Below are 22,865 nucleotides of genomic sequence, written 5' to 3'. Positions count from 1 at the left end.
AAATCATTGAATATTATAATATAAAAACTTTTCTGGTTTTGTGTCTATACATCCCACGATTTCTATTCACTACACGGTATTTTTCTTGGCAGTAATATGTTCAGCTGTAGTCGTCTAATTTAAAAAAATATATATCGTCGACTTGACGTTTATTTGACGTTTACAGTCTTTCTTGTTAAACTTTGTGTTCAACATGGTGAGTAGGTGTTAGAAATATATTTAAATCCACTGAAATCATTGTTAATACTTCATAATATTTACTAAAAATATATATATATTAATTTCTAATAGACCAGGCTAAATATAAACATCATATTTTTCTTCTACCTGGCATATTTGATGATTATTTAAAAAATGTTTACATTACCTATGAAAAAGTTAGTAAAATATAAATTTTTAAAATACTTAGTGACGTGTTTGTGTGAAACAAAGTGAAAATTAAATGATATTTTAATTAGATTATACATGATGTGAGGTTATGTTTTTATGTTGAAAGCTTAGTTTTTATTTATGTGTGCTTCCAGGCTCGTGGACCGAAAAAGCATTTGAAGCGTTTAAACGCGCCCAAAGCATGGATGTTGGACAAACTAGGAGGTGTGTACGCACCTCGGCCGTCCACTGGACCGCACAAACTACGCGAATGCTTGCCGCTTGTTATTTTCCTCCGTAACCGTCTGAAGTACGCTTTGACCGGTAACGAGGTTCTTAAAATCGTGAAACAGAGACTAATCAAAGTAGACGGCAAAGTACGCACCGACCCTACATACCCCGCAGGATTCATGGGTAAGATGTTTTTTGTTTTACTTAAACAGTTGTCATGATGTCAGTTTTCAAATGGAGAGGTTAATTTCCTTTATTAATGTTATTGTTTTGTTACTTTTCAATTTAACTTGGTATACAATCAATTGTTGTTTAATTGGAAACTTTTCTATTTTATTTATTTAAATGAAATGAATATAAACTTTTAATAGTTAATGTAACCTATTGACAGTAAATAGATTTGCACACCTTAAGTAAATCACAAATAGTATAATCTAAGTGAAAGATAGTTTAATATTATAGTTTTACTAATTTATTTTAAATTATGTTAAAATTGTTTGTAAATGCAGATTAAATGCTTTATTATTATTATTGTAATGTAACCTATTATTTCATAATATATGTGAAAAATATAAATGCGGCCAAAAATTGTGGGCATGATTCCCACTTGTGAACAAGATATTTAATATTTTCATTTCCTCAAACTGGTAACAAGGTTAAGTGTAGTGTTAAGTTCCACCGCTCAACTCACAATGTATAGAGAATTTCGGCGCAAAGTTCGACATGCACTTCCATTTCATTCTTAATTCCATTCTGAACACTAAGTTCCCAGGTTCCTTATGTCTCTAATATGTGCAGGATACAGTGTGAGACTAAAAAAAGTAATTAATATATAAATATGATATTTACATAAACGTCTGTGGCATTTTCAGATGTGATCTCAATTGAGAAGACAAATGAGTTGTTCAGATTAATCTATGATGTCAAGGGACGTTTCACCATCCACCGCATCACACCTGAAGAAGCAAAGGTTAGTTTCGAATTCGAATAAAATTATACAAAATACCAAAACAGTTTAGTAGGCTTATTTGTTTGTTGTGAAGTAAAGTTTTTCATTCTGAATCTTGTATAGTATTGTAAGACAGTGTCTTTAGGAGACAAGGTACATAGTCTTAATAAACACCTAATTACCTACCAGAGCAGGAATTGAAAATAATTTGAATATCATGATTTCTCAGAGTAGAAATCAAACCCACAAGCATGCCAAAATGACCTCAGTACACATTGTATTTTATTTTTAAAATAATGGCCTACTAAATTACAGGTAATAGATTTGTATGTTAATTTTGAATACTATGATAATTCTTATTAATGTCTGTGTATTGCACAGTATATGCAATACACAGACATTGATAACAATTGGGTTCAATTTCCATAATATTTAATATGGTTTTATGGAATATGGCATGGTAAAGATAGCTATAATATTATGCAATCTCATTAAAACTAGAGAAGACTTAACATAGGCTTTGTCTGTATACCCAGATTCCACATTCTATTTAGTAGAATACATTTTATTATATATTTTCATTATACATTTTACATTTTTGTTTAAATTGCCACACAAATTTGTGTGTATGTTAAAATTTCTATTCTTGGCATTGTTAGGCTTGATGCTCACTGCATGCGACTTGGATTCTTGATACTCTTGATTCAGTAAAATAATTTATGAAAAATTATGAATTTATTTACATTGTCATCATCACTCTGATTTGTTCTTATTAAATTCAAATACAAATTCATTCAATTCATTAGGAGAATATTTTATTAAAGCAAAATGAAACTTATTATGCAAGGTATAAAGTATACATATTCTTGACTGCGCTTTATTTTATCATTTGCTTGTTATATTCCTGGCAAGGGCATGTGTTTTTTTTTAAAGTGCAATTATTTGTAATAAAAAAGTAAATAATTGAAATTCACACTAGAGTATTAATTACTTAGCATTCATGGAAGTGGCTAAAATTGTGGAGATATTATCTAAAAGAAAATCACAGTGTATCCTTTAGTCAACAAAAAATATTTTAAAACATTTCACGTTTACTGTTGAAAAAGGATTAATCCATAAAAGTTAAGAACCTGAACAGTAATTAAATATGAGCAAAGAAATTATAGGTTGATAGTGCCTTCTATTGCAGAATATTTTAATGTATTATTCTGCAAGTTGACTATTGATAAATTATGTTATAGGCTTTAACAAACATGTAAATATTTAGATGTGTCACAATAAGGCAAAGGGTTTTAAAACCAAAATGTTTATGTTATTCATCACTGGGGTTAGAAAAATATTTTAGAAAATGTATAAAGATTCAAACCTGCACTTCTTGGAAACCACCTGTTCGAAATTAAAAATTCCGTATTTTACTTGTCTTCAGTACAAGCTGTGCAAGGTGCGCCACGTGGGCACCGGCCCCAAGAACGTGCCGTATCTGGTAACACATGATGGCCGCACGCTCCGCTACCCCGACCCCCTCATCAAGGTCAATGACTCTGTTCAACTGGACATCGCCTCTGCTCGCATCATGGACTTCATCAAGTTCGAATCAGGCAACCTGTGCATGATCACCGGAGGGAGGAATTTGGGTCGTGTGGGTACCATCGTGTCTCGCGAGCGGCACCCGGGGTCCTTCGACATTGTGCACGTGCGTGATTCAAGTGGTCATACGTTCGCCACGAGACTGCACAACGTTTTCATCATCGGTAAGGGCACGAAGGCCTATATTTCGCTACCGCGCGGTAAGGGTATCCGCCTCACCATAGCCGAGGAGCGCGACAAGCGAATCGCCGCTAAACAAGCTGCCCATTAAGTTAATAAACTATAAACTTTAAAAAGTTGTTTTAATACCCATATCTTCATCGTATATTTGTTAGGTCAAAAAATAATATTCATATTATTCATATAAACATTCGTTCTTAATGCTATAAGTGTGGGTTGTGGTTCTATCACCACTCCTCAATATGAATTATTATCCTGCATGTGATTCAGGTCTAGTGCCGACCAAGGGTGCCGACTGCCGACTAATTAATATGTAATGTTTCGAATTCGGGAAGGTGGAGTGGCGAGGGCACTGTCCTGATCTAGGGTCTCAGTTCACCTATGCAAGATTAAGCGTGAAAATGAAAGAGTGATTAAAAATGTCATTTAGGTATAAGATATTTTTAAAGTTTTTTTAAAGATTACATGAAATGTTTTGAGACGTAAATTTTTGTGATCCTTGTCAAAGATTAAAACGTACATTTGGTAGAAAATTACAATTTCTATTTCGATAAATTTTCAAATTGCTAAGAGAGTACCTAATTTGTGTTAACTTCCAAACAAATTGAAGTGAATTGATAATAACTTTAAAATTTTAATATTAGGTTGAAATATTTTAAGCTATATCAGCAGTGTCAGTAAAAGGCGCTTCCATCTGTATATTCTTTTATTCTATTTACAATATCATTTATATTTTAAGATTACTTACGATAAAGTTTGTTATATACATGAATCTTTTTACATAAATACATAAAAGCTACACTTGTTATATACATATATGAAAGGTAGATGCTACGCGCAGGGTCATAACAGGTCGTGTTCGCTGAGGTGGGCGGCGTGGTGCGCGCGCATATGGCGCTGCAGGTCGCGGCGGCGCGCCAGCGGCTTTCGGCACACGGGGCACGCGTGGGTTCCCCCCGCCCCCCCTGCAGCGCTCTGCCCCGCGTGCAGGCGCACGTGCTTGTTGAGGTTGCTCGGGTCCCCGAAGGCGCGCAGACAGTGCCGGCAGCGCAGCGGCTTGTACCCAGTATGCGTGCGGATGTGGATCTTGAGGCCGTAACGGCGCGAGTACAGCTTGCCACAGTACACGCACACGTGCCCCGCGCCGCCGCGCACGCGCCCCCATGCCGCCGCCAGCGCCTCCAGCTGTGCGGGGTCCCCCAGTGCAGGGGGCACCACTGACGACGCCGACGTCGCCGCCGCTCTCAGCCGCGTCGTACATCGCTGCCAGAACGCGTCCGTCTCGTAGGGACCACACGACATGAACATGTGAATCTTCAGCGGGTTGGGGTGCTCGAACTCCGCGTCACAGAGGTGACAAGAGTAGGTTTTTTTAACTGGCAGATAAAAAAATATGTATAAATAAGTTTCTATTTGTTATTTACTAAACAATGTCAAGGTGCGTACGTCAAGAGATATTCTCGAGGGAGCTTCAGCCTCTAGTCGTCATTAAGACGCCACTATCTTATCTCTCAAAGTTCAAAATATTAGCATTTACAATTTACAGTACCTAATGTACGGAATGAAATGCTTCACTTGAGCTATTTTAACCATATAACGCAACATTCAAATGTCAGCGTGCATTTACGTGCAATCAGTGTTCAAATTTTTTAATCTTTAATTGTTGTTTTTCTTTTATTGTGTAGGATTTTTTTAAAACTAACTACTTTTAAACACCAGACTAGTTTGGGGCGGACATAGTCCACCTAGTTCCTTTCGTACTCCCATGACAGTAAGAATAAATTATTGCATTGCAAGGTGGTTACCGGTGATATTGCGTAACGTGAGGAAAGGCATGTCAAGGTGCGCGAGTGTGTGCTCGTCGAACCAGAGGTGCAGTTCGTGCAGCGGCGGCACGTCGGCCGTCACGCGGAGCGACAGGCGCGGGCCCGGAGGCGTCGCGGGGCTCCCCGTCGGCTCGGGCGCGTCGAGGCACAGCAGCGCGGAGGCGTGCGGCGGCGCGAGCGCCAGGCTCATGCGCCGTGCCGCGCGACCTGTCCCGCCCCGGCACCGCAGCAGACCGCTCGCGTCCATCTCCACATATATCTGTTGCGATTTACTTATTTAAGACCGTTGGTACTGTACGACAGATAAGGCTTAACAGGAAAGAAAAAATGAATTTTCCTTTTCGGCTCACTACAATACCTAATGAAGGTCTGGTAGAGAGCACATAAATGAACAAACTGTTGTTTTTAAATGAACGCTTACATTTTCGTGATCTCCTCCCGGTGCGACGTCTGCCAGCTCGCCGAGTGTGAAGCCCCGCGAGCTCGCGCCGCGTCGCAGCCCGCACCGCGACACCACTCGACCACTCGACGACATGCCGTAATGCTGACACGTACTTCAAATTGTATTTATCAAAAAAATGACGATTTGTAGCACATATTAGAGTTATTTTAATTTTTAGTAATTTGCACATAAATTTCAAATAGCACAGATTGATTGAAAGAAGATGTGCGGGCGCAGGTTAAAAGTGCAAATGGCAACAAGTGAGGACAGTACCTATATATATGTGTCCCGAGCCAGAGGGCGGAGGGCGCACGGAGGGTTGTCACCAAAATTGGCGGAACACCCTCCGCAAATCAGTTTGTGATTAAACATTTGTTACCGAGCGCTTTGTAGATGCGACGCGGATACGCCTCCCGGCTCCCCACACAGCGCGGTCGGCGGGCTGAGCTCCAGGCTACATCCCGCATATTGCAGGGTAGGCAGATAGCTTTCTATCTGGAATCAACGCTGCACTTTGTTTTATCAGAGCGAGGACTCGTAATCATTATTTTTTCTTTATAGGTACCTACTGTACGAGTATACAGCATGACGCGGTCGCCGTTATGATATCAAAATTTCTCATTATTATTTAAATCTTCGTTCCAGTCGTCGCGCAGGGGCATAAACATGTGATTCTAAACGCGACAGGTTGAGGGTCGATTCCCATTTGAGGAAATTAAATATTAAATATTTTTATTTCTTCGCCCTAGTATAGAGGCAAAACGCGGTGTTGAGTGCCGCGGTGTTGACTTAATACGCAATGCCATCAGAGTTCGTAAAGTGAGGAGAGGAGTGTCTCAACACTAGGCTCCCTCTGCCCATCCTGCTATATGCGAGATACAGTGTGAAGCTGAAAAAAAATATTAGGTTCTTATTCTTACAAGTACCTACCTACAGGTGTCAAAAGTTAAAAAAGCGTTGATAAAATTATTTAGAATACGATACTAATTATGAATATATTCATTTCTCTCTGATTTTAAGGCAAAAGCCTAAGCCAAAGCATATTTCAAAAACAGCATATTCCAAATATCTGCCGAACCAATGAAAATCTCGTGTGGAAAAGCACGGGAGATCAATATCTATAACACTGAAGTTCCCCAAGACTAAAATGCGTCCTGTATTATTTTTATAGGTAAATAAAAAGCATTATTCATTATTTAATTTTTTATTCAAAGTCTATAACAAACGTACCTATTTAATTAATTTTTAAGAACCATTAAATAAACAATTTTGTTATTCAATTGTGATTTATATTAAATCTTCCAAGTACCAGTCACGAGAGAATATAACAGGACGGTGCTCTAGTGACTTAGTGACTTTTTCTCCATATAACTAATGGAGAATAAAACAAGTTTCCAATGTATATAAAATATAAAGAAACACAACAATATTAAATAAAATGTAAATGTAATAATGATATGAATGAATAAATTACTAAAAATAATGAAGTTGAAGTTCAGTGTGTTTATTATCCTTTAATAGGTATAATAACATGAATCTGTACCTACATTTTAATAGAATTCAGAAAGACCTAGACACATTTTTAAAATTGATAAAATAAAGTATATTCCTTGTATTTACAGGTACCACTAGTAACTCGTAAGTACCTATACATTATATAATAAATTATATAAAATTACTTAAGTATTTGATAGAGACAGGGCGGTGAGTAGATCCTGGGTGTTATAATATTTATTTACGTACGTAACCGTGCGTCAACTTTCTAAATAATATAAGCATTACAATGTTAAATTTACAATATTTCCAAAAAAGTGTTATAAATATAGTTTTTTAATAATTTTGAATCGAAGTATAATCTGCTTCCTGCAGCTGTCTCCGGCTGTATGTCGTATGTCGTAATACGATGAATTTTGTTCTGTTTCCAAAAATATTTCTTTATACTTCTGGCTCTGAAAAAATAATAAATCACGTAAGGTAGATGTGGATGTTCGATATTGGTACAAAAGGTTGAGTAAAAGTTCAAAAGACAATTTAATTGAGACAGCGTTTTAATCTCGTTACTATTGTAAGGATAATATAGGTACCTACTAAGGTACCTTCACTCTCTCGACTGGTGGGTAGGTAGGTTCCCTATGCTCACCCTGGTAGGCATAGAGGACCTAGTGTTAAGAAATTGTGTTTGTTACTCTTTGACTTTTACTTTTAATTGTCGAGACAAATTGCATTTTGTGTGGCAATACTTAAAGGCGCGCTTTAACGCGATTACTAAAACTAATGGCACATAATAATACATGACACTTTCTATAAAAATAAGAATTAAATTTTAAATAAATAGTCAATCTATTCAAACAAAATTATTAAAAATATATTAACAACATATAATATAACTGAATAAACAGCTGTACTCCAATTAATTGTTCGCAACAACGCTCTCTGCAAGTGAACACTCACTCACTCACTCGCCTTCACTCAACATAATCCGCCGTGATCGCCGCAAGTGTCCACAACTCCCCACCCCGCAGTCCGGGTGCATGGCGCAGGGTGCATGGTGTATACGGGGTGTTTGTACAATAGATATAGTAATTTGCGGACAATAGGAAAGTATTTAAATTTAAACAGATTATTACAGATTTGAGGCCGCACTGGCTCAGTAGGACAGCGTTTTAATGTCAACGCGTTGGTAGTGGATTGGATCCCCACTAGAGGGGGTACATGTTCTTACTGCCTACAGTGCTCTAAGTCGGCACATTCCTCATCGGTTGCAGATCAACAGTTTAATAAGATTTAATAATTGTAACGTTCTTTATGTGATTATAGAGGAAAAAATAAATTGGTTTTTAATTTGTTATATTTTATAATTTCGCTGTAGTTTTCAGAGCGTTTTTTTCTGATCCGATTGAATTAAAAATATTATAAGATCATGGATGAACATAGCATCCTCTGCTGTATCCTATACTATCTTATCCTTTTGGATATTAAAGCTTTCTAAATTAACTTATAAATATGCCTATAATAATAAGATTTCAATCTATAAATAAGAATTTCGACGTAGCACGATAAGAATGTAATTATAAGGCTTCATCGACAGCAGAGTGCAGATAGCAGAAGGCTCTATAAAATATCTAAGCACAAGAGTATATAGAAGAAATTTAATTTTATTTAAATTTCAAATATAGTAAAAGCTTCGCAGGTATTAGGTGCATTTCACGAGTGCGGATCTGACATTTCTTTCAAGTTGACTTCAGTTAATCTTCTTCGTGAATTTTAAGCAAATCTTAAATATATAATACAAGTCCTTTTATATATATAGATAAGAAATTTTTAGCCATACTTTAACCCGTGAATATTGAAAACGCGAATATTAGTAATACTAGTAGGAGTATTAGTGTTAAAAGTTCAAAAGCATTAAAAAATACACCTTGCATAGTTTATTAAATATTTTTGCAATATTTACCGAATTATTTGAAATAGGCAGTAGGTACCTAATGTGTGTAATTATTACACGTATATACTATTTTCATTATAATTAAATCAAAGGGAGATCAAGAAGGGTTTAAAATCTATCCGTAACAGTGGTGCTTTGTGACTTGTATTTTTATAAAGTGGTCCAAATTGTATCGTTTAAGCTTCATACATTACATTATATGGATGTAAGGCCACAGCTGCACAAACACGCGCCGTACTCGCACGACAGCGGGTGTCGCGGGTTGGCCTTCACGCTAATAGAAATAAGGTCTATAGTATCGACACTAGAAATGCAGTGCATTTCAATTAAATCCGCGTGTTTCCGCGTGCGGGAGATGAGTGTACAGATAGTGTTGCGGAGGGCGACTCTTGTATATAATAATTATTTGAGAGAGTCGCTAATGTGCGCGAGTGCAGCGACAATATTGACTCAGTAGAGTGACATACGACAGCGACTCTGGTTGTAATTACATATTGGCTTTTGAACTAATTGGATATTAAAATATATGAACCGATATATCGATGCTTTGATTATGAGGAGGAGGAGGAGGAGGAGGAAGATGATGAACCATCAAACGGTTGAGAGATCCACCTCCACAACGATCTCTACATACGAAATATGAAAATTAATTAACACAATGAATTAATAATCAATACAAAGTAAAAGTAATAACTTATTTTTCTACATAGTCTCCTAACAATTATATTTAAGTACATCTTTTCTACACTTCCCAACAACCCCTTGGGACAGCGTGCAATTGGAATGTGGTCAACAGGACCCCCCCCCCCCCCAGGACTCTGCAAGTCTGCAAGTCGACAGCTCTGGTTTTCTTTTTTTACTGAGCGAATAGAAGACATATTATTTTTGATATTAAGTGCACTAGAAATAAGTACTTTTGGATCAACTAAACGAAAAATATTACTTAAATATTTGAACCTGCAGCCATCGCTTATAATCAATTATAGATATACAACATTTACACATCGCTGAGGCAGCATTATTACTATATTTAAATACAATTGCTATTAAGGGTCTGTAACGTTTATTGGTATATCCCGCGGCGTCGCGAGAGCAGTCAGGTGTCGCAATATGCTTAACGCATTAGCGCTGTTGCAGCGCGACGAGATGTGAGATAAGCGCGGCCATTGTGATCGGTCTCACCGCCTGTGTTTACTATTTACTGGAGTATATTTAAATAATAAATTTATTTAATTCTATATGTGTAGATGCTAGTGGTTCAACATACATGGCGCAGGGGCATCAGCTTGCGACCAAATCCATAAAAAATATTTTGCATGGTAGGTTCTTATTAATTGCAATGTAGGCAGGTACTAAATAAGCAGATACATACTGCTACGATCACAAATAGTGGCTATTCAAGGTTTCTATAAAGGAATATGTTAAAAAGAAAATAGGTAAAAATTTAATTTATACAATGTTTACTAGAGTTTATTTATTGATAAATCTGCATTATCGTCTGCGAGATCTTATCATAGTTAGAGTATTAGCAGGACGTCGCCGTCGCGTCGGTGACTGCACTCTCCGCAGCCGCACGTGCGCAATAAAATCTGCTAGGGGCATTATTTAATTCATTTAACGAAAGCTCGTGCCAATGTTTACGTTTATCTTAGATACGATCTCCATCTCTCCATCATCGATCACAATTTCATTGAATTCAATTAACCACAAAATTTATAGGGATTTGTGACTTGTGAGATTTTACACACACGTGTGATACTAAGCTTATTTAGTTATTTTGGATTCTAAGTTCTAAATGACATTTTATGTAATTTCAAAACTTTTTTAGCTTTATATTTTACTATATTTTGCATACGCAGCTACGTCGCCGTCGAAATAACTAAATATATGTGTATGCAGTGTGACTAACGTTACCATTTTTTTTACCTGCTCAAAATGGGACATCGGTTTTTTTTGGTTAATTAGCAATATGATTTATTTTTTATCTATCGTTTTTAAAAATAACATTTGGCTTCAAAACCATTTAATTATTTTCATATTGGTAAGTACTATGCTTTAGGATTTTTTGGGAGCTTTAGTTCTACTCTGCCGTGATTCGACCGACCAAATATTCGTACCATTTCGAAAAACGGGACTTTTGATGACGTCCTTGGGGGACCCCGGGACACAAAAGCAAAAAACGCGACGGTGCCTTCAAAATGGGACGGTCTGGTCACATTAAATACCACTTTATAGCTATAGTGGTTATATTAAAAAGATTCATAATAGTTAGATGGGATTTGGAGAATTTTAAAATTTTAACCAGTAGATCATGAATAGTTTTTGGTTTCATTTGTTTCTTTTAGATCTAATCGATCCTTTATGCACCTTCATTATATAGGCTTTATATATACTATTTAGTAGTTAAACATTTTCGCTGTCATTGCAATTAAGAACTTACAATAATTCTCTATACAAAAAAGGATTTAAAAGTGCTAATCCAATGGAGAGGCGACTAAAAAAAAACAACAATGAACCTTTTACAACCGCATTCAAGTACACATAGCCATCAATAAGTACGTGTTATAATAGCTGTTTTCTCGAATAAACGTCCAAATGAATTAGTTTAAAATTTGCACAACGTCGAAGCGGGCGCACGTGTGCCCACACAGCACTGTACGGCGAGGGCGGATATATCAAAACGATATTATAATGTCATCATAGCGTATCAATGGTAATCGTCCGCGACCGCAACCCGGCATTGTGCCAGGCCCCCATCGCTCTGCACCTGCGGCCGTCACTCCGCTACACTAGCAGTTAACGCCGTCCATACAAGACTCATTTTTGCTGTAGCGGCGTTTAGCGACGTTATGGTATAAGCGAGGAGTGCCGACAGATTGTTATTGTTTGGCAAGGTCGGAGAGCTAATAGGGATGGCATATCGCTGTAATGAGTGCATTCACTGGGTACACGCGCGCGTGACCAATGCGCGCGGTCGCACTTGTTGCAGGCTTGCGGGCGCCGCGCACCGCACCGGCATACACTTGTGACTGGTTGGGGGTTCGTTCTGTTTATTATAGTAACGTTACATACAGATTTAGAAAACTATTAATTAATGCAGAGTTTAATGTGTCAATCTTTGATGTAACAATAACTATAAGTTGCTAATTTTTTTGTGTTCGTACCTTCTTCTTCCTCAGTAGGTATGGAGGCGGGCGTGATGGACTCCGGCGGCGACTCCCTCTTCGCGAGGTTCTCCCCCGCCGCGGCGTATAGCTCCGCTCGCGCCTCCAGCACATCGCGTACGATCTCTGTACAGTTTTCATGCAAGTAATAATTGTTTTCATTTTTTTAGGTTCACGCTAAAAAAACGCAGCGCAGGCTCGCTACCAACAATAATGAATTAATGAATGATACTTGATAAGCTTTACAAGTGTCGTACCGGCGATAACGTCCCGACTGGTAATAATAGACTCGATCTCCTGCGCGACCTCCTGCACCAGCCAGGGCACGGCCTCGTCGTCGACGCCGCGGCGCACGCGGCGCAGCAGGTGGCCCGAGTCGCGCAGGCCGGCCAGCACGGCGGGCAGCAGCTCCGCCACGTAGCCCTGCACCAGCGCCGCGCCCGCCACGCGCGTCCGCGCCTCCTGCGCCGCCGTGCGCGCCGCCCGCGCCTCCGTCACGCGACGTTCCTAGCCACGATCACGCAAATAAATACTTGTGATATTTTATGTATAATTGTACATAATATGCCTAATAGTTAGTGGTTTTTTATTTCTGGTAGATTAGACTGGAAATCGAACCCACAAACTGTTACGTTTACACTCGCACGCTCTATGTCTCGGGCCTCTGCGCCACGACTGATGCTTTTGAAATTATGGTTATTGTTTTCATTTCTATTGAACAATATGCTGTCTGTCTTGTTATCTTTTTATACGTCTATGCCAGTAATACTGACAGATCTAGTTAAAAAATACTGAAGTATTGGCACACTACCTTCTCCTGCATCAACCTCTCGTCCTGCTTAGCGAGCCGCTGCCTCTCGGCGAGCTCGGCGTCGCGGAGCTCACGGTAGCGGCGTTGCTGCTGTCGCAGTGCGGCCAGCTCCTCCTCCTGCGCCACCTCCGCCAGGGCCTGCTCCGCCGTCTTACCCACTAGTACTTCCAGGATAGGTTGGACTTCTAGGTCAAAGTCGAACAGCTGGAATGTATTACAACTGTTGTACTAATTTTGTTTACTATTTACTGTATGTATAAATGTAGGTACATGTATATTTCTACATTATCTTTCAAAAATGTAGTAATGTTTGTAGTAGGTATCTAGTTAACATTTAATTTTTATTTTCTAGTTACAAAGTATTTTATAGTAGATACTGTCCGATTTTTTTGTTAAAATTAATTATGTCCTTTATTTTCATACCTGATACCATTACCATTTTAGTTTTGTATATTTTTTGTTTTTATTTAAATAGCCCTAGGTATATTAGTAATTGCTATATCTATTATTAGGGCAATTACCATCTTAACTCTTATGAGTTTACTGCCTTAACTGCCCTTAGGTATATTGTGAGGAAAAGGAAGACATCTTACATCACCGGGGTATATCTGCGTGTGCGCGTCGGCGCCGGTCTTGGCGGGCACGTACACGGGCGTGGCGGGGCGGTCCGCGAACAGGTCCGTCTGGACGCCCACCTCCAGCTCCACGCCTTTGTCGAATAACTGCAAATAAAATGTACAAGTAGATCTTTGAGTTGATTATGGAACCAATTTTAACCAATAATAATTTTTGTAAATAATCTTTACTTTTTATTTGAACACGTTTAACATTACAGACACACATTTAGCACTACAAACATTTTCTCGTTGTAATAGGTACTTGCAGTATGATGTTCGAGTACTTACATTAAAATAGTCAACTGCTGAAAATAATTGATTTTCACGGATATTTTGTTATTTAGACTAGACTACTAGACCAAACTCATTACCTCCGTTTTTCGAAGTCGGTGAAAAAAAAAAAACAATTATACCTCCTCCAAGTAGTACTCGGTCTGTATAGGATGGTGCCGGCGGCCGGGCGCGGGCGGCGGCGTGCCGGGACGCAGGCGCGCCAACGCCGCCCGCCGCGCCAGCGCCCGCCGGCGGGTGCGCGCCGCGCGGGCTGCTCCACTCTCTAACCCATCACCCTGGATAATGATATACATACTTAGTTTTGTATATAAATATATAAGTGCATAAAATGAAATGTAAATTCGCTCAGAAACAACCTTTAATATTTGTAGAAATAATTAATTGACACCAACGCGACATATTTGAGATGTGTCTTTAATATTAATCATTTTTTCTTTAAGTTATTATATAAATCTTAGCTTAGGCTTGACGACGGCGGGTAATGTTAATTATGGGCATTGAAAGAAGAAGATTTTTATCTTCCAGGTCAAAAAAAAAGATGTTAACAGTTATTTTCATTGTAACTCTTTAAAATGTCACAATTTCAAAATAACTTAAAATAAAACTAGATAGCTACATTTAAAACATTATACACAATAGATATTTCATTCGTGAATATAGCACAGTATTATAATATCTAGTTCAATATCGATCGCGGCCCGCATCGAACCCACGACCGCCCCGCATTCTACTTGCTACCATACATATTCGCGACGTATCGGTTACAGATATTTGCATATGTCGAATAACTGTGCGTCATTATTTTACTGTACATATCGAATTAGTTACTTAGCAACTCTATAACAGCGACAAGTCCACAAAGTTGCAATTATAGAATTAGAAATGCTAGTCTCGGTTAAAAGTTAAATGTAAAATTAAAAATTAAATCAAGTTCACGCTGTATCCCGCACACAGCAGGCTAGGTAGAGATAACCTAGTGTTAAGACACTCCGTTCCCCACTTTCCGCCGAATTCTTCAGGCATTGCGTGTTAAGTGGCGGAACGCAACGGCGCTCTTTGCCTCGACTCCAGAGCGATGAAATGAAAATACAAATGTTGAAATAAATATTTCATTTCTTCGAGCGGGGATCGAACCCCCAACCGTCGCGTTACAGTCACACCCTTGTGCCGCTGCGCCACGACGGGCTCAAGTAAAAATAAACACACATAAAAATGCAATCTTCGTAATGTATCGGCGCTCGTTTTAATATATACCACAGCACTACGAGCACCAAGTACTATGAGTCAATATCAAGATATCAATTCCATATAACTGCCATATATAATAGACAACTTACAAAGTACCTATAATGGTATCAGTGGTAATTGCTGGTGGCATCGGCGAATGGTTCGATGCTATTGTTTACACAGTAATTGCAGCTGACGACAGACACCTGCCTATTTGAGTATTTGTCTTTCCTCGACCTACAGAGCGCGGCTTACTCGTAATTTTGCAGTAAAAGCTCTAATTAAAACGCCGCGTGAACTGTTAATCAAATGCAAGGTTAAGGTTCTTTTAAACAAACTTATCGCTAGATCACTGGTTAGTGGTTCTAGTAATTAAAAATTGATATTTGTCTTTTCCTCTAATTATTTAAAAATATTTATCTATAACCTTGTATGTATACCATTTATTATATACTTTTCAAAATATAAATAGTTAAATTGGTATAGAATAGAGAATCGAGAATAGAGTTTTGAACTACCGGGATTTGAACCCGTCGCGCTTGGAAACCGTCCAAGTGGTCATAACCACTAAGTCATACGTGCCAGCCAGCGTGATGAGACGGTTTCGTTTACGTTCTAAATTATTATATATTACGTTTTCTAAAAAAGCATTTTTATTTACATTTTAATTTTCCATTAAAACGCAATTCATACATATTAGGTTCACTTATACATCTATAATCATTAAAAACATCGCCCACCCAGGGAAATCGGACCAGTCTACAAATATGGGGGACATAAAAATATTTAGTTTGAAGAAACAAAGTGGAGTGGTATTTAATTGGCCCAGTTCCAAGTTCCAGGGCAGAGACGTTGACCGCACTCGTTACTCGTTAGCCACTATGAATATCGGATTACGGCGGCCGGCGATCGAATACTTGCCTGCCCTGCCTGCCTGGGCCCTGCTCGCTACTTGCTATATATGTACGTTAGTCGTTAATACAATTATATAAAGAATGTATAGGGTAAAAAGTAGTACATTCGTTTTTAAAATTTCAATAATTCTAGATTAACATAGATTTTAGCTTCCTATAAAGTTTGGTCTTAATAAATATATTAGAAAACACCAGTGACGAACATTAAAAAGCTCATGTGTGAGACTGGTGTCCATACAGAATATACTGTTTTGCAGATCATCAAGGAAAATATGAATTAAAGTAGTTAAAGTATATGTAGAGAGTGTATATAAATATGTAGAGACACTTAAAATAAATAATAAGTAAAAACTTTAAGGACATACAAATATTGTAGAACAGTAGATAATTATATAGATCACCATGCGGTTGAGCTAAACATAAAGGCAAGTATCAGATTTCAATATATATTTTATATACGAACCTAAGTACCTTTTCACGTGCCGCTGTAATAATTTTATCATGCATAATATTTCCATTGTAGGATAAAACATTTCATACTGTCATATATTTTTTTCATCGCCATATTCGAGATATTGGTGAATATTGTGGTTTTTTTTTGTATTGAGATAAGCTCATCAAATTTGTAGAAAAAAAAACCAACGTCTCGATGGTGTCAATAGGGTTATTATTTTTACCAGTGAAGGAGTTTATTCGAAATAAAATAGGTGATTAAAATTAAGTGGCCAGTCATGGGGCACTGGGGCACAAGCATGTGACTGTAAACGCGACAGGTTTCAATGTGGGTTCAATTCCCACTCGAGGAAATGAAATATTTAATATTTTCATTTCTTCCCTCTGGTGTCGTGGTAAGGTGCGGCGTTCAATTCGACGGCGTTCAACTCGGCGAAAAGTGGGGGGCGGATTGTCTTAATACTAAATTCTCTCTGCCTACCCTGCTCATAAACGTATAGTTTGGATACGCTTATTATGTGAGATGGACCACTTACCGAGGCTTGCGGGTGCGCGGTGAAGGTGCTCCCGCGCACCACGCGCTTGTCGTGCATCAGGTTGGCATGTCCCGCCGGCGCCACGCTGCCGCTGCGGGTAAACAGTTTGACAATATTAGACTATTTTAATTTTAAAATATATAAAAAAAAATAGGAAATGGATAAAACGTTAATTTAAAAACAATTAAGATATTTGAATTTAGTTAAAATGTTGAACCATAATTAAAGTATGGACAATTTAATAAAGTTTTGTTAGCTTTACCTGTAACTGTATGTACAATTCAATCAGTATGACTTATAAAATCTTGATTCGCTATTTGCCTTGATTTAAAAAAAATTGCATACGTTTCATACGCATACGTTTCAACAGGGTCAATGGTACTATATAACTTCACATCCCTGCTAAGAAATACTATTTAGAGTGCTTTTCAAATTTTTAAATTTATTTTGTGATTAATTATGTATGTAGTTTAATAAAACGAGCTGTAAGTTTTCTTGAATGATAAGATATGTAAGGTTTGCAGGGGTAGTGACCTGTCGGCCGGCGGCGGGCGGAAGTGGGCCGCCGGCGACCCCTAATAATAGCCTGACCTCTCTACTTAGCGTTGTGATATTCATAAAATTGGATAACATTTCTAGACCAGGTATTTTAAAATGGGGTCGTAATATTTTTATCATATTAATGAAGTATGATAAAAAGTTTTTTACATCGAGCTAATAATATGATAAGATTCTAAATATTATTATTGTCCATGATTCACACCATATAGTGTAGCGACTGTAATCGATACCAACGATAACGTGTGCATTATGCACGATATCTCTGAATAGAATGCATTACGAATAAAACTATTCGGCACTAGATTTAGCTTTTAAATAGATAGGTTAAAAAACGTGGTAATAAACTAACGCATGGTCGTGCTGGTCGAGTAGATGCTTGACACCAGCAACTCCTGCTATTAAGCTTCGGACACCTCCGAACAGTTCCCCGGCATGTGCCCGACCCGCGGTCGCGGCGCCGGGTGGCGCTCCATTGGGGATGATTTCAGTCTTTTTATCTGGAATTGAACGCTTCGATTTGTTTGACACGGCTTTAGGTTTACTTGAATATGAGTAAACTATTTTCTCCCTCTCTTGAGACGGGTACAATGTGTCCAATCCGAGAAGGCACGCGACGTCCGGCGGTGGCAACAAAAACTGCCCTGATTTTACGGTAGTTATAAAACGTGGCTTTTCCGTATCACTTACTCCCGAGGCTTTACTTCGACTTTTATTTATATTTGGAGATTTGTCAGGTTTTGTAACAATCTTGCCTTGTTCATCATCGTCAGGTATTGTGTCTATTCGCGGCTGAGATTGACTCATCGTCCTCTTCGGGGGGGTGCTATCCTTCCAGCTGAGGTTGGGATTAGAGGTGGCGAGCGCCCCGGGTCTGCGTCGGTTGCGAGTGGGGCGGCGCAGGTTGGCTTCCAAGATTTCTTTTTCCTTTAACCGGCGCAGCTTGAAATCGAGAGCCCGCGTGAACTTAGGGTCGAGAATGGTCATGGGTGCGACGGCGGCCACCATCTTTTCCGTCATCTGGTCCTTAGCGGCGCTCGGGAGGTGCGTGCGGCCGTCATCGCGCTGCAACGGCTTCACGACGTTTACGCGCGCTAGCACGGGCCCGCCGCCGCGCCGCGCCGCCTCGGCGTTGATAACGGTGAAGGCATTCGCCTCGGAAGGGACGTCGAGCATCACTGCCGCTGAGTCACGGCGGCGCCGGTGGCCGCCTGTGGCCGCCGGTGGTCGCCGGTGGTCAGCGCGCGGCACTGACAGACGTATCCGCCGCGGCCACGCGTGTCGCTTACGGCGTTCAGTTCCGAGCGGCGCACTAATGCGGCACGTATACCGTCGCGCAAGCGCCCACGTGGGCGCAAGGCGGTAAACACTGGGGTGCCGGAGTTGATAACTTACTTCGAACTTATAGATTTAGTTGAGCAATGTATGGTGCATAGATATACATATATAAGAAAATTAGTGACTAATGCACGTTTTTGCTTGATTTTCTTTAGTTTAAGAGGTAACACCAGTAATTAACTGCTGTATTTATGTTTTACACAATATATCGTTTTAAGTTAATAATTATAAATATTTTTTGGAGAATAACATAAAAGTTTGAGAACACATTTAATTCTTTATGTGAATAGTAGGGAATATTTAAAAAATAAATCTATAACAACAACGGGCGCGCTCGTCGACGTAGCGTCGCGAACTAATCGCTATTAGTAAACAAAACAAAAGGTAGGTGAGGCTGCTGAGGCCGCGAGCGCGAGCCTTACGCAGATAAGCAGATAGATAATAGCTTAGTAAGTAATCTATGATTCGGAAATTATTATATTGTTTAGTCGATAAACAGTGACGATTGAGGTCATTTATCGATCATTCATTGTAGAAGAATTATTTTTTTAGCTCTAAAAGAAGCTAAATAGACATAGGAAACCTATCATGAACCATTTCATTTCCTCGAATGGGAATTGAACCCACACCCGTTTACAGTCCTGTTTACAGTCGCACTCTTGTGCCCCTGCGCTACGACTGGCCTCGTTCAATCGGCATCAGAAAATATTATTTTATTTGGAAAATATAAACAAAAATAACGCTAAAATTGTCAACTCTTATATAATACTTTAGGGTAAAAGCATCACATTGTTTCAATATAATACAATTATATAACAATAAATTATAATGTCCTCCAAGTAGCATGTAAAACTAGCGAGAAGTTGACCTTTGCTACTAAACCTTAATATTTCCCAAGGAGACCGGACGTGCGTCACTACGCAGCCGACGCGGCAGGACTCTACCTACTCCCTTTTCTTACGATCTGATCGTAGATTACAACGCGTTATTACCTCTAATAATATAGAAAGGCTTTTTTACGTATTTGTTCAAATTGTAATTAAGAAAAACGTTATTATACTACTACTGTATATGAAAGTGCTGCGTTGTAGCGATAAGTATTATTATATATAGAAAAATACGCATGGATATAATTTCTCAGAGGTTTCTTTAAATATACTTATAACAACAATTTGCTAATTGCTTATTAAATATATAACATTTTATATGTTGTTCAAACATTAAACATTGTGCATTAAAGCAAAACGCGTCTTAATGGAGACCGAGTGCCTTAATAGTAAGGTCCCAAGTACCCTCCAGATATCCTGTTAAAGGCGGTAAGTTAAAAAATAATAAGAGCCTAAACTATTCCATTACGTATTACAATAATTGAAGTCTTGCTTCTCGTCTATCGCTTATATTTTTTAAAATTAAATATTTCATAAAACAAAGATGAAATGATGCTAAAAAATAAAATATAAAAATTAATGTAGGGTAGAGCCGGAAAACACAAGTAGCGTTGGTTACCAAGTCGACGGTGACCACGCAGTCTTTTCTTTGCTTTTGCGATCCAAGGTTAAGGGCAATGCTCTTCTGTAAAACTAATAGCAACATTTCATCTAAGTCTTTATCACGGCGTTCGATCTTTCACGCGAAGCTCTAACGTTAAATAGTCAAATTCTACGAACCTAAAATACGTAATTTATACATATTATACATAGGTATAACATGATAACTTTCTTTGTGTAATATTTAACGAGAGCTGAAGACTGGCCGTCTTCTAGTCCTGATCGTAATCCACTGGATTATAATTTATGGTCAGTTTAAGAGAGTAAGGCTTTTTGTAAGCGCCTTGATAATTTGGAGCTTGTAACAATATTTACGGCAAGATTTAGTATAATTGAAGGCTGGAATTTTTGATCTAATATAATTATTTTTTTTAGAACCAACAACTTAAAGTAAGATAACATAGAATATTTCTTTAGTCTAGCCAAAGAAGGTAGAATATAATTTAAAATCGTTGAAAAGCAAAGTTAGCGTGACTCTTTATAAAAATAAATGTATTTTTTTTTATGTAAAAGCAAATTTTATTTTAAAAAGTAACTGTTCTTGCGTTTTAAGTTTCGTGAGTCGAATATAAATCATCAGATATAACGTAACCTTGCGATAGTATCGTCTACGGACCGACATCGTAGGACGCTGGTGGGACCGCAGTGACCGCGTTCAGCACGCGACTTCTCACACCACCCGAGACCAATCGTGGTGCAGGGGTGTGACTCTAATCGCGACAGGTTGTAAGTTCGATTCCCACTTGAGGTATAAAATATTTACTATTTTCATTTCCTGGTTTTTACTTACAATTAAATTGCACACAAACGCCTGCAATTTTAATGTAAATTAAATATTATTATAAATAGTATTGAGTTGGTTTAGGAATATTATGGAAAGATAATTGTAAAAGTATTAACTGAACGTATACTTCTACAATTGTATGTTAACAAGAAAATGTAATTGTAGGAATAGAAAATAATATTGTTATTGTAATATGAGACAATTATGAACTTGTGGTTACAGAACTTGTGGTTGTTTACTTATGCCTACACCTGCTTACATGTAAGTACGTAGTAACGAGTAAGCAGACATCAGCTATTGAGGAAATGAATTTGGAAAATGAAAATGAAAACTTTTACTTTTAATGTTTCAACGATTTCTATGACAATATGATTTTTTATTAAAAAAAAGGAAGGTACGTAAATGCTAAATAGGTGATTGGGATATCAATAAGAATATATTCGTAGGTTTGTTTATAACATTTATTTAGGTATATGTATGTAGGATACAGAATGATACGATGAGGATGTATATATTTTTAGATTGTAACTTGAGGAATGAATCAGTGTAATTGAATGCACCTACAGTAGGTACCTACACCCATTTAGTATCTATTAATTATGTATGCATGCGAGTAAATAGAAATGTGACATTCGTGACACTTGACAGTCGCGACGTGCAATCCTGTTGACTCATTATTATTCTAGGTTCCTGGGAATTATCTGTATTTCGTCATTGTTTTACTATATGCTTTTATTTAAGTTAAAGATGTAGATCCCAAGATCTTATATAAATCAGACGTCTATATAATAATGATACTATAGAATAAAGCATAATTAATAATGATTATGACAATTTCGTTCGGCCAATACTTACGTCAATTAACAATTTATTTTGGAACATTTTTTTGCTTTTTCCAATTTACATGTGTATTTAATAAAATATTTTGACGTATAGATGACTTGAAAGAATGAATATATTTATGGATAAGTTGGGTATTTATTACTTACCATGATGGATCTCTCCTGAGTTTGGCATTATTGTACAACGCACGCGGCGTACTAACGTACGTGTAGGGCCCCTTCTGGCGCGGCGGGCCCTCCACCAGCACCGCGCGCACCGACACGCTCATCCGGCGACACCAGCGCCCGCAAGCACAGCGCCTCGCACACCGCTGCCAGCACGCAGCACATGCACAGCTCACTCACAGCTGCTACCAGCACGGAACAGCTCGAAGCAGCTTAACACAGCACGCGTCACGCGACGTCTCGCTATTACTACGCCTGACTGTAACGCGTTCGAATATGGAATCTCCATACGTCATAGCTATAGGTCGATGCTATCTCTCGATATCGACCCTCAATGGTCAGTGTCCTCGCGATTGTTTATGACAAAATAACAAACGACTATTATAAGTTGCTATGGTTCCGCCTAACAACCTTGTCAGTATATGATTTTTATTTTGTTTTTTTATCTAGTATATGCCATTTTAATTTTAATGTACGGCGCAATAAACATTATGTGTATAAATTATACAATAATAATTCATATATTTTATTTAATTAAATTGAAATATTTTAACATTAACGATATAAAACTTATTGCTTCAAGCGA

At 38.2% G+C, this 22,865-nt stretch overlaps 3 protein-coding genes across 4 annotated transcripts; 1 reads left to right on the top strand and 2 right to left on the bottom strand.

The window, feature by feature from the left end:
* The first annotated feature begins 43 nt into the window (after positions 1 to 43).
* Positions 44 to 3,432, top strand: RpS4 (ribosomal protein S4). The gene is made up of 4 exons (XM_085195853.1): positions 44 to 196; positions 525 to 783; positions 1,473 to 1,570; positions 2,976 to 3,432. Exons 1-4 carry the CDS (start codon positions 194 to 196, stop codon positions 3,405 to 3,407), a joined length of 792 nt encoding a protein of 263 aa, XP_085051979.1. The 5' UTR covers positions 44 to 193; the 3' UTR covers positions 3,408 to 3,432.
* Positions 3,433 to 3,969: 537 nt separating this feature from the next.
* Positions 3,970 to 5,677, bottom strand: Prdm13 (PR/SET domain 13). The gene is made up of 3 exons (XM_085196309.1): positions 5,564 to 5,677; positions 5,122 to 5,401; positions 3,970 to 4,692 (listed from the first exon to the last, which is right to left on the bottom strand). Exons 1-3 carry the CDS (start codon positions 5,675 to 5,677, stop codon positions 4,160 to 4,162), a joined length of 927 nt encoding a protein of 308 aa, XP_085052435.1. The 3' UTR covers positions 3,970 to 4,159.
* Positions 5,678 to 6,769: 1,092 nt separating this feature from the next.
* On the bottom strand, positions 6,770 to 22,556 carry Rsph3 (Radial spoke head protein 3). 2 transcript variants are annotated; one of them, XM_085195851.1, is made up of 8 exons: positions 22,262 to 22,556; positions 17,046 to 17,136; positions 14,035 to 14,190; positions 13,598 to 13,726; positions 13,005 to 13,208; positions 12,451 to 12,700; positions 12,194 to 12,319; positions 6,770 to 7,533 (listed from the first exon to the last, which is right to left on the bottom strand). In XM_085195851.1, the coding sequence occupies exons 1-8, from the start codon at positions 22,381 to 22,383 to the stop codon at positions 7,520 to 7,522; spliced, it is 1,092 nt and encodes a 363-aa protein (XP_085051977.1). In that variant the 5' UTR covers positions 22,384 to 22,556; the 3' UTR covers positions 6,770 to 7,519. The 2 variants fall into 2 exon arrangements, with proteins under 2 accessions (XP_085051977.1, XP_085051976.1); XM_085195850.1 differs by lacking the exon at positions 22,262 to 22,556 and adding an exon at positions 17,956 to 19,278.
* Positions 22,557 to 22,865: the final 309 nt, after the last annotated feature.

Source organism: Heliconius melpomene, chromosome 13 (assembly GCF_056956725.1).
Source record: "Heliconius melpomene rosina isolate 202511_hmr_F chromosome 13, ASM5695672v1, whole genome shotgun sequence".
Taxonomy (NCBI): Eukaryota; Metazoa; Arthropoda; class Insecta; order Lepidoptera; family Nymphalidae; genus Heliconius; species Heliconius melpomene.
This window is presented reverse-complemented; position numbering and strand designations above follow the sequence as displayed.

Coding starts and splice junctions, on each gene's coding strand:
- RpS4 (XM_085195853.1), top strand. Junction 784..1,472: donor ATACCCCGCAGGATTCATGG/GTAAGATGTTTT, acceptor TGGCATTTTCAG/ATGTGATCTCAATTGAGAAG. Junction 1,571..2,975: donor TCACACCTGAAGAAGCAAAG/GTTAGTTTCGAA, acceptor ACTTGTCTTCAG/TACAAGCTGTGCAAGGTGCG.
- Prdm13 (XM_085196309.1), bottom strand. CDS start 5,677: ATGTCGTCGAGTGGTCGAGTGGTGTCGCGGTGCGGGCTGCGACGCGGC. Junction 5,402..5,563: donor CGGGAGGAGATCACGAAAAT/GTAAGCGTTCAT, acceptor AAATCGCAACAG/ATATATGTGGAGATGGACGC. Junction 4,693..5,121: donor CACGTTACGCAATATCACCG/GTAACCACCTTG, acceptor TTTATCTGCCAG/TTAAAAAAACCTACTCTTGT.
- Rsph3 (XM_085195850.1), bottom strand. CDS start 18,779: ATGCTCGACGTCCCTTCCGAGGCGAATGCCTTCACCGTTATCAACGCC. Junction 17,137..17,955: donor CTCGACCAGCACGACCATGC/GTTAGTTTATTA, acceptor GTTTACCCGCAG/CGGCAGCGTGGCGCCGGCGG. Junction 13,727..14,034: donor CCGAGTACTACTTGGAGGAG/GTATAATTGTTT, acceptor TTTTATTTGCAG/TTATTCGACAAAGGCGTGGA.